Source organism: Rhinopithecus roxellana, chromosome 17 (genome assembly GCF_007565055.1).
Source record: "Rhinopithecus roxellana isolate Shanxi Qingling chromosome 17, ASM756505v1, whole genome shotgun sequence".
Lineage (NCBI taxonomy): Eukaryota > Metazoa > Chordata > Mammalia > Primates > Cercopithecidae > Rhinopithecus > Rhinopithecus roxellana.
Window position 1 is genome coordinate 80,964,654 of NC_044565.1, and position 15,361 is coordinate 80,980,014.

At 44.7% G+C, this 15,361-nt stretch overlaps 1 protein-coding gene and 1 pseudogene across 1 annotated transcript in view; both read right to left on the bottom strand.

The window, feature by feature from the left end:
* DHX57 (DExH-box helicase 57) overlaps positions 1 to 15,361 on the bottom strand; it is a 76,336-nt gene that overhangs the window by 7,034 nt on the left and 53,941 nt on the right. Inside the window, exons 18-22 of the mRNA XM_030921430.1 lie at positions 14,264 to 14,359; positions 14,093 to 14,176; positions 10,928 to 11,062; positions 8,903 to 8,977; positions 1,543 to 1,677 (exon numbers count right to left, since the gene is read on the bottom strand). Of these exons, the coding sequence (XP_030777290.1) occupies positions 1,543 to 1,677; positions 8,903 to 8,977; positions 10,928 to 11,062; positions 14,093 to 14,176; positions 14,264 to 14,359 (525 nt within the window). The remainder of the gene's footprint in view (positions 1 to 1,542; positions 1,678 to 8,902; positions 8,978 to 10,927; positions 11,063 to 14,092; positions 14,177 to 14,263; positions 14,360 to 15,361) is intronic.
* LOC104663019 lies at positions 5,304 to 6,795 on the bottom strand (annotated as a pseudogene).

Genomic DNA, 15,361 nt, shown 5'->3' on the forward strand with positions numbered 1-15,361 from the left:
CTGTCTCTCTATCCTGCTCTATTTTGCTTTATAGCATTACCTGAGATTCTGTTTACTTATGTATTGCCTGTCTCCCTCACTAGAACATAAGCTCCTTGAGGGCAGAGACTGTGTCCATCTAGGTTCTTCCACTGTCCTCAATAGCCTACAACAGTGCCTGGCACAGAGTAGGTGCTAGTAGATATTACATGGATGCATGAACGATTTGGATTCTCAAAAGAGGAGTAGTTCTTTCTTGGAGAAACATGCAAAACAAACAAACAAAAGTATTAAAAAAAAAGGAGGGGGCGTGGAGCTAACTCAGGCCTGTGGTTCCTAACAGGCTGAAAGGGCAGATGACCTCCTGATCCTCAAAGTCCTCTAAGCTTAAGGAAATCCTTTCCAGGCTTTGTGAACATGGTCCTCAGTAGTTCCAGAGGATAGAGCAGCCTGAATGTTTCTAACTTGGGGACAAGGTATAGGAAGGACCATGTGAAGAGTCATGTGAGAGTGTGTGGTACACTCTGGATATGAAGATTTAAGCAGGGAATTAACATAGTCAAATAGATGTTTTGTAAAGGTAATCTGGCAGCAGTAGAGTAGTAGAAGGTTGGAGAGAGAAAGCACCAGAAGTAAGATTATTATAGAATTTCAGGCAAATGATGTTTGGGGTTCGAGCTAAGGAAGTGGTAGTGGGGATAAAAGGCAAATCTGAGATGTCAAAAAGGAGGCATTGATGGGACCTGGTAACCAACTGAGTTGGCGTAAGAAAAGAATTTGCTGATGCTTTCCAGCAGGAGAGTTCAGAAAAAAAAAAAAATGGAGGTCTGGAGAGAAGATCTAGGGTCTGTGTCTGTTTGTAAGCGGTAGTTGGGATGTGTAAGTGCTGTTGTGCGTTTGGTGGTTTAGGAAGAGTGCATGATGGTGAGAGAATAAGGACAAAGGATAGAACCACTGTTTCAGAGCAAAGGAAGAGAAGCAAATAAAGGAGATAGAGAGGATGACCAGAGAGAGAGAAGAAAGTGATATTTCAGAAGCAAAAATAACATCAAGGAGAATTTCAAGAGGAAGAGAGATTAGCAATGTCAAATACCATGTGAGAGGTGGCATGATGAGGACTAAGGGATGACACTGGCTTTGACAACTAAGAAGTTATTTGTAACTTCTGATGGGTTTAGTAAAGTGGTGGGGGCAGAAGCCTCACAGTGGCAGGCTGAGAGCTGAGGAAGTGGGATCAGCAAGAATAGGTCATTCATTTCCTTTTAAGGCACAGATTCAGTGATGTAATTAGCTCATGACTTCAATTACCATTGCAAAGAAACAATTTTATATCTGAAAGCAGGCTTGAGTACTTTTTGGTATTCAGTAGAATTTTCTTCAAATGGAAATAGTCTTTCCAGAAATAGTCCAATTTCTAGTCTGTTTATTCTTATTCAATCTTCCCTAAGACAGTGGTGCTGCTGGGCACAGCAAGTGATAGAACATGGTGTGGCTGAATTTAAGGGACTGTGTTTCCTACCCCAGGACGACCTGTAAACATTAAGTATACACCACCGTTCTGACCTGATAGTTCACTGATGAAGGGTGAATGTGTACATATCCATCGTTCTTGGTGACAAACTTCAACTCAGCCGATTTTGGTTGCATTCTGACAGCTCCAGTACTGGTCTTCTGAAATTTTCCTTCTGGGCTTTTCACCTAAACAACAAGTATTTGTAAAAATAGACGTATAATACTGGGCGACAGAGCAAGACTCCGTCTCAAAAAGAAAAAAAAAGACATATAATATATATATTCTTATAGAAAGTATCTCTTGGCACAAAAGCACAAAACCAGTCTTGCTCAGTCTTGCCTGAATAGCTTTCCTGTTTCTTCCCTTTCTTTCTTATTTTGTTTCCTTCTGAAAGCAGAACAAGCACATGCTTTTTTTGTTTTCCACCAAGAAGTGTGAATATAGGTGCAGTGGCTCTGGGTGACTATACCACATTGTGGCCATGTGGGAGAAAACTATGTCGATATTTTGGTTCTGTACTGATGATCAGGTGCTGTGACCCAGCTGATGACACTGGACCAGAGATCTGAGTATCCCAATCCCAACACCTTTCTTGTTTTGTTTTGTTTTTTTTTGGAGACTGAGTCTCACTCTGCACTCTCTCTCAGGCCAGAGTATAGTGGTGCGATCTCGGCTCACTGCAACCTCCGCCTCCCAGGTTAAAGCAATTCTCCTGCCTTAGGTTCCCAAGTAGCTGGGATTACAGGTGTGTGCCACCACACCCAGCTAATTTTTGTATTTTTAGTAGACACATGGTTTCACCGTGTTGGCAAGGCTGGTCTTGAACTCCTGACCTCAAGCAATCTGCCTGCCTTGGCCTTCCAAAGTGCTGGGATTACAGGCGTGAGCCACCGCACCCAGACCAGTAAATATCTTCTTCTTTTTTTTTTTTTTTTGAGATGGAATCTCTCTCTACTGCCCAGGTTGGAGTGCAGTGGAGCTATCTGGGCTCACTAAAAGCTCCGCCTCCTGGGTTCACGCCATTCTCCTGCCTCAGCCTCCTGAATAGCTGGGACTACAGGCGCCTGCCACCACATCAGGCTAATTTTTTGTATTTTTAGTAGAGACGGGGTTTCACTGTGTTAGCCAGGATAGTCTCGATCTCCTGACCTTGTGATCCAGCTGCCTCAGCCTCCCAAAGTGCTGGGATTACAGGCGTGAGCCACTGAGCCGGGCTTTTTTTTTTTTTTTTTTTTTGAGATGGAGTTTCGCTCTTGTTGCCCAGGCTGGAGTGCAATGGCGCAATCTTGGCTCACTGCAACCTCTACCTACTGGGTTCAAGTGATTCTCCTGCCTCAGCATCCCAAGTAGCTGGGATTACAGGCATGCACCACCATGCCCAGCTAATTTTGTACTTTTAGTGTAGATGGGGTTTCTTCATGTTGGTCAGGCTGGTCTTGAACTCCTGACCTCAGATGATCCACTTGCCTCGGTCTCCCAAAGTGTTGGGATTATAGGCGTGAGCCAATGTGTTTGGCCTTTTTTTTTTTTTTTTTTTTTTTGGAGATGGAGTCTCGTTGTGTCAGGCTGGAGTGCTGTGGCACAATCTTGGCTCACTGCAACCTCCACCTCCCAGGTTCAAGTGATTCTCCTGCCCCAGCCTCCCGAGTAGCTGGGACTACAGGCGCACGCCACCACACCCAGCTAATTTTTGTATTTTTAGTAGAGACGGGTTTTCACCATGTTGGTCAGGATGGTCTCGATCTCTTTACCTCATGATTCACCCACCTTGGCCTCCCAAAGTGCTGGGATTATAGGCGTGAGCCACTGTGTCCAGCCAGTAAATATCATTTTAATCTTCTCTTCCAAATTTATATTTTTATATATAAAAAGAAAAAACCATAAACACATAATATAAATAAAATAGCTTGAAAATGATGTATTTTCAATGATATCTTGAAAATAAACATGTCTTGAAACTAAAATAGAATCTTTTTTTATAACCTACTTTTTAAAACTTAATATATTAAGAACATTTTTCTATGTTGTGACATATTTTCCTAAAACATAATTTTCGATGGATATATAAGACCTTGTTGTAAGAATTTATAATACTTTAACCAATAAATTCCCTGTTATTTCAAATTTAGATTGTCCGCAATTATAAACATGCTGAAATATGCTGAAATGAATATTCTCCCAGCTGTATCTTTGTACAAATATGCAATTAATTATTTCCTAATAACAAATCCCTAGGAATAAAGCTGCTATCTAGAAAGGGAGTATAAACTTATATTCCTACTTAGAGTAAGAGTACTCATTTTGGGGGGGTTCATGACAGCACCAGCATTATATTTATTTATTTGCATTATTATCAAACAATTATTTATTTATTTTAATCTATTTTTGGTAGAGATGCGGTCTTGCTATGTTGCCCAGGATGGTCTTCAATTTCTGGCCTTACGCAATCCTCCCACCTGGGCCTCCAAAAATGTTGGGATTGTAGGTATGAGCCACCTTACTGGCCTATTTTTTATTTTAGGGATAGGGTCTTTCTATGTTGCCCAGGCTGGAGTGCAATGGCTATTTACAGGTACAGTCATAGCTAACTGTAGCCTTGAACTCCTGGGCTAAAGTGATCCTCCTGTCTTAGCCTCCCAAGTAACTGAGATTACCAGTGCATGGTACCACATCTGGCAGTATTATAATTTTTAAAAAGTTTTGCCTATTTATTATTTTTTGAGACAGGGTCTCACTTCTGTCACCCCGGCTGTAGTGCAGTGGCACAATCACAGATTACTGCAGCCTCAACCTCCCAGGCTCCAGTTATCCTCTCACCTCATCCTCCCGAGTAGCTGGGACTACAGGCATGCACCACCACGCCTGGCTAATTTTTAAAAAAATTTTTTTAGAGACAAGGTCTCACTATGTTGCCCAAGCTAATCTCAAACTCCTGGCCCCATGTGATCTTCTCACCTCAGGCTTACAAACTGCCACGAGCCACTCTGCCCAGCCCAGTTTTGCCAATTTAAAAAGTAAAAAGAGGCTATTTCTTTGCTGTTTTTTTAATTTTTTTTAGACGGACTCTCGCTCTGTCGCCCAGGCTGGAGGCAGTGGTGCAATCTCAGCTCACTGCAACCTCCGCCTCTCGAGTTCAAGCGATTCTCCTACCTCAGCCTCCCGAGTAGCTGGGACAACAGGCACCCGCCACCACACCTGGCTAATTTTTTTTGTATTTTTAGTAGAGACAGTGTTTCACCATATTGGCCAGGCTGCTCTTGAACCTTGTGACCTTGTGATCTGCCCGCCTCGGCCTCCCAAAGTGCTGGGATTACAGGTGTGAGCCACCGCACCCGGCCTTCTTTGCTGTTTTAATTTGCATTTCTTCTTACTAGTAACACTGAATGTAATTTTTGTGTATGTATTATCTGTTCAGTCATGTCCTTTGCCCACGTTTCTATTAGGTTCTATTAGATCTATTAGATCTTTTATTTAGTCTTTTTTTTTTTTTGAGACGGAGTCATGTTCTATAGCCCAGGATGGAGTACAATGGTGCGATCTCTGCTCACTGCAACCTCCGCCTCCCAGGTTCAAGCTATTCTTCTGCCTCAGCCTCCCAAGCAGCTGGGATTACAGGCACTCACCACCACGCCCAGCTAATTTTTGTATTTTTTAGTAGAGATGGGGTTTCACCATGTTGGCCAGGCTGGTCTCAAACCCTTGACCTCAGGTGATCTGCCCGCCTCGGCCTCCCAAAGTGCTGGGATTACAGATGTGAGCCACCACACCCAGCCTTAGTCTTTTTTTCTTTTTCTTTTTTTAAATTGTCATTTTATAGCTCCCCACTGTAGCTGCCTCCCACCCTTCCCTTTGATGACCACTTTTACAGGCTTCAGGGGGACCAGGGAATAAAGCTGGGGCCCGGTAGCCCCACTACACTGTCAGCCAGGGAGAACAAGTCACAATTACAAATTATCGCCAACAATTAGTGCCTGTACTTGGGGAATCTGCAAAGTGAGGCGGTCCTAGCTCCCCATTGTACAGGGGTCTATTTGGCAGTGACCTTGCTCTGGAGATGATGATATTCCTTCAGCCTGAGGGAACTGATGTTGATGAGACCGGTGGCATCGACTGGCTGGCTCACCATTGCCCTGCATGTTCACGCTCACTGCTCCCCACTGTAGAGAGACAGTGGGGCTCCTGGCAGAGGATGTACACCTGGCCCTTGAAGATGGACACCTGCACTTTCCCTTCCACTTGCTCCTGGGACTTGGTGATGCAGTGGCAGGCAAAGTCACACTCAGGGCTGTGCCAGAAACCGGTGTACACCAACTTAGCAAATTTTAAGCCCAGGCCTTGTTTGATTCTGCGCACTTCCTGGTCCATGGCAAAGCCCTCAGTGTCTAAATGAGGGTAGTAAAGGATGGTGCCTGCTGGGGTCTTGCAGATACCTCAGGACTTCATTTCAATGAAGCGGGTCTCCACGATGTCAATATGGCCCATGCCATGCTTGCCTGCGACTTCATTCAGGTACACGAAGAGCTCCAAGGAGGTCTGGTGGGTGGTGCCATCCTTAATGCTGGTCACTTTCACGGGGACCCCTTTTTCACTCAATCTTGAGAATGTTGGGGGTGTTGGGGGCTTTGGTTGGGTCCTGGATCTTCATGAAGGTACTGGGTTCTTGGGGTTCTCCAAGATTCCAGCCTCATAGCTGATGTGCATGAGGTTCTCATCCATGTTCCATGGGTGCTTCGGAGTGACTGGGATGGGATCCTATGTTTCTCTGTATATTCCATCAGATCACTGCGGCCCTTGAACTGGTTGTAGAAGTTGGGGATCCTCCCAGGAGCAATGACCTTAATCTGGGGGGCCAGTGAGTAGCAGGTGAGCTCAAACTGGACATGATCATTCCCCTTTCCCATGGCACTGTGGGACATATACTTGGCCCCATCCTGCTGAGCAATTTCCACTTGTTTGCGGGTGATGCAGGGCCTGGGGAGAGAGGGGCCCAGGAGGTAGCAGTCCTCATACAGTGCACTGGACTGGACGGCTGGCCAGATGAACTCCTCTACAAACTCCTTGCTGATGTCCTCAATGAAAACCTTTTTGGACCCAAGGTTCAGTGCCTTCTTCCTGGCTTCCTTGAAGTCTTCCTTCTTGCCGACGTTGGCAAGGTAGGCAATGATGTCATAGCCTTGTTCCTTGAGCCACATACAGAAGGTGTCCAGGTCGCCACTGTAGGCCAGAATCACAGAGCTTTTGCTGAACATCTGGGATTGGAGGTACAAGTTCCTGGCACCTGAAATGTGTCTTTTTTTTTTTTTTTTGAGACGGAGTCTCGCTCTGTCGCCCAGGCTAGAGTGCAGTGGCGCGATCTCGGCTCACTGCAAGCTCCTCCCAGGTTCACACTATTCTCCTGCCTCAGCCTCCCGAGTAGCTGGGACTACAGGCACCCGCCACCATGCCCGGCTAATTTTTTTGTATTTTTAGTAGAGACAGGGTTTCACCGTGTTCGCCAGGATGGTCTCGATCTCCTGACCTCGTGATCCGCCTGCCTCGGCCTCCCAAAGTGCTGGGATTACAGGCGTGAGCCACCGTGCCCGGCCCTGAAATCTGTCTTTATTGCTCCGTGAACCACTCGGGGCCTGGGGAGCAATGGCAGGCGATAGAGCAGGGCCCAAGTCTTTCTTATTGATGAGTTCTTAGATATACAGTCAGATAAATCACCTTTTCCTTTTTGGTTTAGCCTCAAAACTATATTGTTACCTAAAACTTCTTATCCCACATTTATGTTCTTTGTTTCTACATTTTAAGTCTCCACATGATTTTTCCCCACATTCTTTTTCTTTTTTCTTTTTTTAGAGACAGGGTTTTGCCATGTTGCCCAGGCTGGTCTCAAACTCCTGAGCTCAAGCAATCCGCCCACCTCAGCCTCCCAAAGTGCTGGGATTACAGGCATGAGCCAATGCTCCTGGCCCCCACATTCTTTTTTAAATAATCTTTTTATTTTGAAATAATTATAGACTCACAGGAAGTGGCAAAATAGTACTGAGTTCCTTGTACCCTTCACCCAGCTTCCACCAACGGTAAGACCTTACATTACTAGAGTATGATAGCAAAACCAGTAAATCTATATCCAAATGACTTTTTTTCCCTTTCATAACCACACTACAAAGCACAATTTTTTAAAAGTACATTTCAAATGGTTTGAAAAGCAGACAAGTGCTAAGCAGAAAATGAGCCATAAATCAGTCAGATGTTAACTGAGGATTTAATAAAAAAAGTGAAGGCTTTGAAAAATGATTCAGTATTCTGCCAAATTCAAACTCTTTGGGGAAAATGGTGCCTTGTTAGGGATGAATAATCAAAACTCAGGTAAAAGTCCAAGAGCACACTCAGGTAGCGTTTCCAGTAGTCTGGCCACAGGTGGTCTTATGGCAAAGCACTGACTTTTAATTTTTATTTGAGACGGAGTTTCGCTCTTGTTGCCCAGGCTGGAGTGCAATGGCGTGATCTCGGCTCACTGAAACCTCCGCCTCCCGGATTCAAGCGATTCTCCTGCCTGAGCCTCCTGAGTAGCTGGGATTATAGGCATGCACCACCACGCCTGGCTAATTTTGTATTTTTAGTAGAGGTGGGGTTCTCCATATTGGTCAGGCTGGCCTCGAACTCCCGGCTTCAGGCGCCTCGGCCTCCCAAAGTGCTCGGCCTCCCAAAGTGCTTGGATTACAGGCGTGAGCCATCGCACCTGGCCCTTATTATTTATTTATTTGTTTGTTTTTGAGACGGTCTTGGTCTGTGGCCCAGGCTGGGGTACAGTGGCATGGTCTTGGCTTATTGCAACCTCTGCCTCCTGAGTTCAAGCAATTCTCCTGCCTCAGCCTCCTGAATTGCTGGGATTACAGGTATGCACCACCACGCCCAGCTAATTTTTGTATTTTTAGTAGGTATGGGGTTTCACCATGTTAGCCAGGCTGGTCTCAAACTCCTGATCTCGTGATCTGCCCACCTCGGCCTCCCATAGTGTTGGGATGACAGGTGTGAGCCACCATGCCTGGCTATTTACTTTTAGTCCAGAGTAGAGGGCGTAAGATAAACTATAGTTGAATCAAGTTTCCAACTAACACAGAAAGTTAGTTACATATAGGTTGGCCGACTGACATTTATGTCTATTTTAATTTTTGGAATATCATATGTCAGAAGGATTAAAAATGTTATACAATAAATGTGTTATTGAATAACGTATCCAAATAGATTTGGAGAACTGAAGGAGTGAAAATGTATACTAAGTTTAAAAGGGTGTGTGTGTGTGTGCGCGCGCACACATGTGTATGTATCTCTTTAAGATGATTAATATGCACATCTTAACTTACATCACTTGGCTACAAATCAAACAAAAAATAGAAGGATCTAGGAAAAATGTTTTGTTACCTGCACTACATTTGGATACAAAGCAGCACACAGCATTGCTGATATCAGCTTGGGGTTCTCAGCATTTGAGTTTGCCTATGAGAAAATACAGCATTAATTAACAAGTAACACGGCTATTTCTTCTTTTTTTTCTGAGACGGAATCCCGCTCTGTCACCCAGGCTGGCATGTTGGCATGCAGTAGCGCGATCTCAGCTTACCGCAACCTTCGCCTCCTGGGCTTCGAGTGATTTTCCTGCCTCAGCCTCCCAAATAGCTGGGATTACAGGCATGTGCCACCACGCCCAGTTAATTTTGTATTTTTAGTAGAGACAGGGTTTCTCCACGTGATCAGGCTGGTCTCGAACACCTGACCTCAGGTGAGCCGCCTGCCTTGGCCTCCCAAAGTGCTGGGATTACAGGCGTGAGCCACCATGCCCGGCCTCTTTTTTTTCTTTTTGAGACGGAGTCTTGCTCTGTCACCCGGGCCAGAGTGCAGTGGCGCCATCTCGGCTCACTGCAACTTCTGACTCCCAGGTTCAAGCGATTCACCTGCCTCAGCCTCCCGAGTAGCTGGGATTACAGGCGTGCACCACTATGCCCAGTCAATTTTTGTATTTTTGGTAGAGACGGGGTTTCACCATGGTGGCCAGGATGGTCTCTAACTCTGGACATCAAGTGATCTGCCTGTGTCAGCCTCTCAAAGTACTGAGATTACAGGCATAAGCCACTGCGTCTGGCTCTAATATGGTTATGTCTATGCCGTAGAATTTACCATTTTATTATATTTGATCTCTACCTTAAAGCAAAAAAAGAGCATCTAATTTCTATCTCTTTGCTAGAAAAATTATTTCTAAGTAAAAAACAAATCTACTGGACCACAGTCACATTGGACCCATTCCAAGGAGCCTATAATGACTTTCTAGACTTTTGCAAAGCAGTTACAAAGCCAGTGTTCCTAAGTATAAATGGAGAAAAAAAATTCTGGTTCATGAGATGTTCAGAATCTCCAGGAAGTGCTAACTGCACTTGGAACACAGGGGCATCAGGTTCATCTTACAGAAGTGCTCTTCCTATAGTTATAGAAAAAAATGGTCCTTTGTTAGAAAAAATGCTGGCCTGATTTAAGAAAATTCTACCGGAAGTCTATTCTACCTTTTATGAATTTATCAAGAAGCAGCATGAAATTTAAAAACCAAAAACAACAGCAACGATGAGCAGAAAATCTTCTATTCTTTTTTTTTATGTGTGAGACAGAGTTTCGCTCTTGTTGCCCAGGCTGGAGTGCAATGGTGCGATCTCAGCTCCTCACAACCTCTGCCTCCCGGGTTCAAGCGATTCTCCTGCCTCAGCCTCCCGAGTAGCTGGGATTACAGGCATGTGCCACCACGCCTGTATTTTTAGTAGAGACAGGGTTTCTCCATCTTGGTCAGGCTGGTCTCGAGTTCCCGACCTCAGGTGATCTGCCCATCTTGGCCTCCCAAAGTGCTGGGATTATAGGCATGAGCCACTGTGGGCATGAGCCACTGTGCCCAGCCCCCTTTATTCTTATGAGTGTTAGCTGACACTTAAAAAAATTTTTCTATACTTTTTGCTTTTTTTTTTGAGACAGGGTCTGGCTCTGTTACCCAGGCTAGAGTTCAGTGTCTCAATCTTAGCCCACTGTAACCTCTGCTTCCTGGGCTCAGATCATTCTCCCACCTCACCCTCCCACGTAGCTGGGACGACAGGTGGTACACCACCATGCCTGGCTAATTTTTTTGCAGAAATGGGGGTGGGGGTGGGGTTTCACCATGTTGCTCTGGCTGGTCTCAAATTCCTGAGCTCAAGCAATCCACCTGCCTCAGCCTCCCAAAGTGTTGGGATTATAGGCATGAGCCACTGTGCCAGGTCGGCTGATATTTATTTGTGCAAAGTAGAAAATCAAGAATGCCATTAACCCACTGCTCATAAGGCTTAAGTGAAGAATGTCTACACATGTTCTCAGGTTAAGATCGTATTTAGGTACTAATCAAAGAGAAACAAGAACCAACTCCTCATTCTTTACCTCTTCTCCTGTGGCATCTAAGACACCATCTCCTCCTTGGGCCCTTTTCTCAATTTCCCTTGCTCTGAGCCCTTCCCTTGCAAACCCTATATCCGATAACAGCTCCGTGAATTGTCGTTTGAGGCTGGCCATTTCCTAAAAGAAGTGGAAAAACCTTTAAGCAAGGGCATCAGCATAACAGTGTTAAGTCTTACAAAAATGAGTGACTATGAAAATGCATTATTTCAGGGGATAGCAATGAGGCTCAAGCGGATTCATCACTCAGATAGGAAGAGGATGCTGTCTGGTCATTTCCAAGAAGCAGCTTTCACTTACACTAACTGGCAGGCAGAGTGAAACAGTTATGCAGAATTGAAAAATTCAGTAAATCCAAGGATCATTTATTTAACTCTAGATTACAATTTTAAACACTTTCGTTGGATTTTGGGTAGGCCTGATTTTCCACGAAATTCTTAGGACAGCAAAAAATGCACTTGGTTTTGACTGGAATTCCAACTCCAAGTGCTGCGGCACTGTCTACTGTCTAGCTTTTCCTACTTGCATTTCTGCTCCTGTCCTCTCAATTCCTTACTCAGGCCTAGAGTGGTTCGTGCTCTCGGTGGAACTCAGCAGAATGTTTCCTCTTTCTCCTTCCTTATGGTCTTGCTGGCTCATATCTTTTCCTAGGAATAGGGACATCATTAAGTGGTTTAAGATTTTTTTTTTTTTTTTTTTTGAGACAAGAGTCTTGCTCTGTCGCCCAGGCTGGAGTGCAGTGGCACGATCTCAGCTCACTGCGACCTCTGCCTGCTGGGTTCAAGCGATTCTCCTGCCTTACCCTCCCAAGTAGCTAGGACTACAGGCACGTGCCAACATGCCCAGCTAATTTTTGTATTTTTAATAGAGATGGGGGTTTCACCATGTTGGCCGGGCTGCTCTTGAACTCCTGATCTCAGGTGATCTGCCCACCTTGGCCTCCCAAAGCACTGGGATTACAGGCATGAGCCACCACGCCTGGCTTTGGTTTAAGATTTAGATGCTCCTTTTAGTGGTTGAGCAAAAATGTGAGAAAGCAAGCACAAACTTCTTTCTTTTGTGGCTACTGTTCTCACATGGGCTGCATATCAGACAAAGAGGAGATAATAATCATTGAAGAACTGAAAGCTAAGCAACACTACCCTGTCTCTCAATGATGGTTTAAGTATTTTCTTGCAATGTCTCAAGTGTACATGGATAACTATAATATAACTAGGAGTTAATATACCACAGTTTCTATTTCATGACAAAGTTTTAATTGAAATCTTAATAAAAATAATCCTACAATCTAAGCTGGAGTTTAGTGAAAAGATGCAACTCTTGTTTGATGGACCTTATAAGTCACAGCAAAATCTACACATATCCTAACAAAATAAATAAATAAATAAATTTAGTAGGAAATATAATTTAAAAGAAATATCCTCATCTTATATTTAAGCATCTTAATGACTTGAGAAAATATTTCTTATTGCCCTGTACATATAAATACCCCTCCTTTGATTAGTGATTCTCAGCCTCCCAAGTAGCTGGGACCGCAGGCATACACCATCACCGTGGGTAATTTTTATACTTTTTGTGGAGACGGGGTTTCGCCATGTTGCCCAGGCTAGTCTTGAACTCTTGGGCTCAAAGGTTCTGCCTGCCTTGGCTTTCCAAAGTGCTGGGATTATAAGCATGAGCCACTGTGCAGGGCCCCAAAATCTTTGAGTAAAATAGGCTTTGCAAAGATGTGTGCTATCATTATTTTGGCTTCTCATACCACTCTGGAATTTATTTATTTATTTATTTTTTGAGACAAAGTCTCCCTCTGTTGCCCAGGCTGGAGTGCGATGGCATAATCTCAACTCACTGAAACCTTCATCTCCCGGGTTCAAGGACTGTCATGCCTCAGCCTCCTGAGTAGCTGGGATTATAGGTAGGAGCCACCACGCCCAGCTAATTTTTTGTATTTTTAGTAGAGATGGGGTTTTACTATGTTGGCCAGGCTGGTCTTGAACTCCAGGCCTCAAGTGATCTGCCTGCCTCAGTCTCCCAAAGTGTTGGGATTACAGGCTCACTGCAGTCTTGACCTCCCAGGCTCAAGTGATCCTCCCATCTCAGCCTCTGGAGTAGATGGGATTACAGGCCCATATCACTAGGTCTGGCTGATTTTTGTACTTTTTGTAGAGATGGGGTTTTGCCATGTTTCCCAGGATGGTCTCAAACTCCTGGGCTCAAGCAATCCTCAGCCTCCCAAAGTGCTGTGATTATAGGTATGAGCCACCAAGCCCGGCTAAACATTTTCTTGTATACTCATTATATTCACTTAGTAGGTTCTGATGTAAGAAAAATAACAAAATCTGGTTCAGTATTAGTTCTTTGGTTTTGGGGAGAGGGTAAGGAGATTAGAGATGGCCATGGACTCCTCTGAAAAGCTGATGAAAGCTATGGTCCGTCTCTCCAGAATAATGCACATATGCATAAGCATACAATTTTGTATACAATTTCAGGGGCTTAGAGATTCAGGTTAAGAATGCCTGGGGTAGCCTGGGGTGGTATCTCAAGGCTGTAATCTCAGCACTTTGGGTAGCCAAGGTGGGTGGATCATGAGGTCAGGAGTTCGAGATCAGCCTGGCCAGCATGGTGAAACCCCATCTCTACTAAAAATACAAAAAAATTAGCTGGGCATAGGGGCATGCACCTGTAATCCCAGGTACTCAGGTACCTGAGGCAGGAGAATTGCTTGACCCCGGGAGGCAGAGGTTGCAGTGAGCCGAGATCACGCCACTGCACTCCAGCCTGGGTGACAGAAGGAGACTGCCTCAAACAAACAAACAAACAAACAAACAAATGAAAAAGCATCCCTGGTGTAATTACTGAAAAAACTGATTTCCAGTAAGCAGCAATCTTCAGAGTGCCTATGTTCTACCCTATCCTCCACATAAGTAAACAAAAATTCACCACAAAGAGGAAAAGGAGGTCAGTGGAAAGGTTCAGCGCAGAAAGCCCGATGTCACAGTGCAGGAGTCCATTTTACATGGCTGGTAAAGCCAAACATACTCCAGAAATAACATTTGCAATGTTAAGACAGGACACATAAGACAAAGTCGCAGCACCCTCTGGTGAGCTACTCTAATACAAAACGAAGAAAAAGCCACAGACACAACTCACCTGCAGAACTCTTCCGGACAAGAAGTTTTGTCTGCAGTAATTATAACTTGCACGCACACCTTCTTTTGTACTTAGCTGCCATCCCTAAATTTTGGAGAAAATCAAACTAACTTACTCAGTCTTTAGCGCCAACACCGGGAATAAAACGAAGCTATTAGGTCATATGCTTACCTTATATGCTTGTAGAAGGGCCAGATAATCACTGTTTGCGAATGCAAATTCCAGCTTTTTCTGGTTAGCTTCTTCTTTTTTATCCCAGGGAGATACCTAAAGGAGGGAGGAAAATCAGATTTAAAGAACACTTTTTTTTTTTTTTTTTAAAGACAGAGTCTTGTTCTGTTGCTCAGGCTGGAGTGCAGTGGTGCGATCATAGCTCACTGCAACCTTGATCTCCCAGGCTTAAGCAATCCTCCTGCCTCAGCCTCCCTGGTAGCTGGGACTACAGGTGTGCCCCATCATGCCAGCGAATTTGTTAAAATTTTCGGTAGAGATGGAGTTGTGCAGGCTGGTCTTGAACTCCTGGGTTCAGGCAATTGGCCCACCTTGGCCTACCAAAGTGCTGCCATTATAGGCATGAGCCACCACACCCCAGGTCCTACAGGACACTTTTTATCTGAGGTTTCAAATGGCATTTTCCTATTGCTAAAGCCAGATGCCTTGGGAAAGGATTTTGCGTGGAAAAGTGTAATCAGTGGGTCAGCTAATTAAAGGCAATTATGATGGTAAATGGCAAGCTCACAGTCTTTGCTCTGTGAGTCTGCCTGCCCACCCAAAATAAGCTCTTCTGGGTCTTTTAGTTCCAAGTGGCAAGAGTCATCAAAGAGCCACTCATTCTTTTTTTTTTTTTTTTTTTTTTTGAGACGGAGTCTTGCTCTGTCTCCCAGGCTGGAGTGCAGTGGCCGGATCTCAGCTCACTGCAAGCTCCGCCTCCCGGGTTTACGCCATTCTCCTGCCTCAGCCTCCGGAGTAGCTGGGACTACAGGCGCCCGCCACCTCGCCCGGCTAAGTTTTTTTTTGTATTTTTAGTAGAGACGGGGTTTCACCGTGTTAGCCAGGATGGTCTCGATCTCCTGACCTCGTGATCCGCCCGTCTCGGCCTCCCAAAGTGCTGGGATTACAGGCTTGAGCCACCGCGCCCGGCCGAGAGCCACTCATTCTAAAGCTACATTTAAAACCTAACATTCTGTTATCTGTGTTCTTTATTTTACAGATTCTTACTCATCTTCTACGTTTGAATCTCCCTTGCTTCTATACCCACACTAGTGTTTT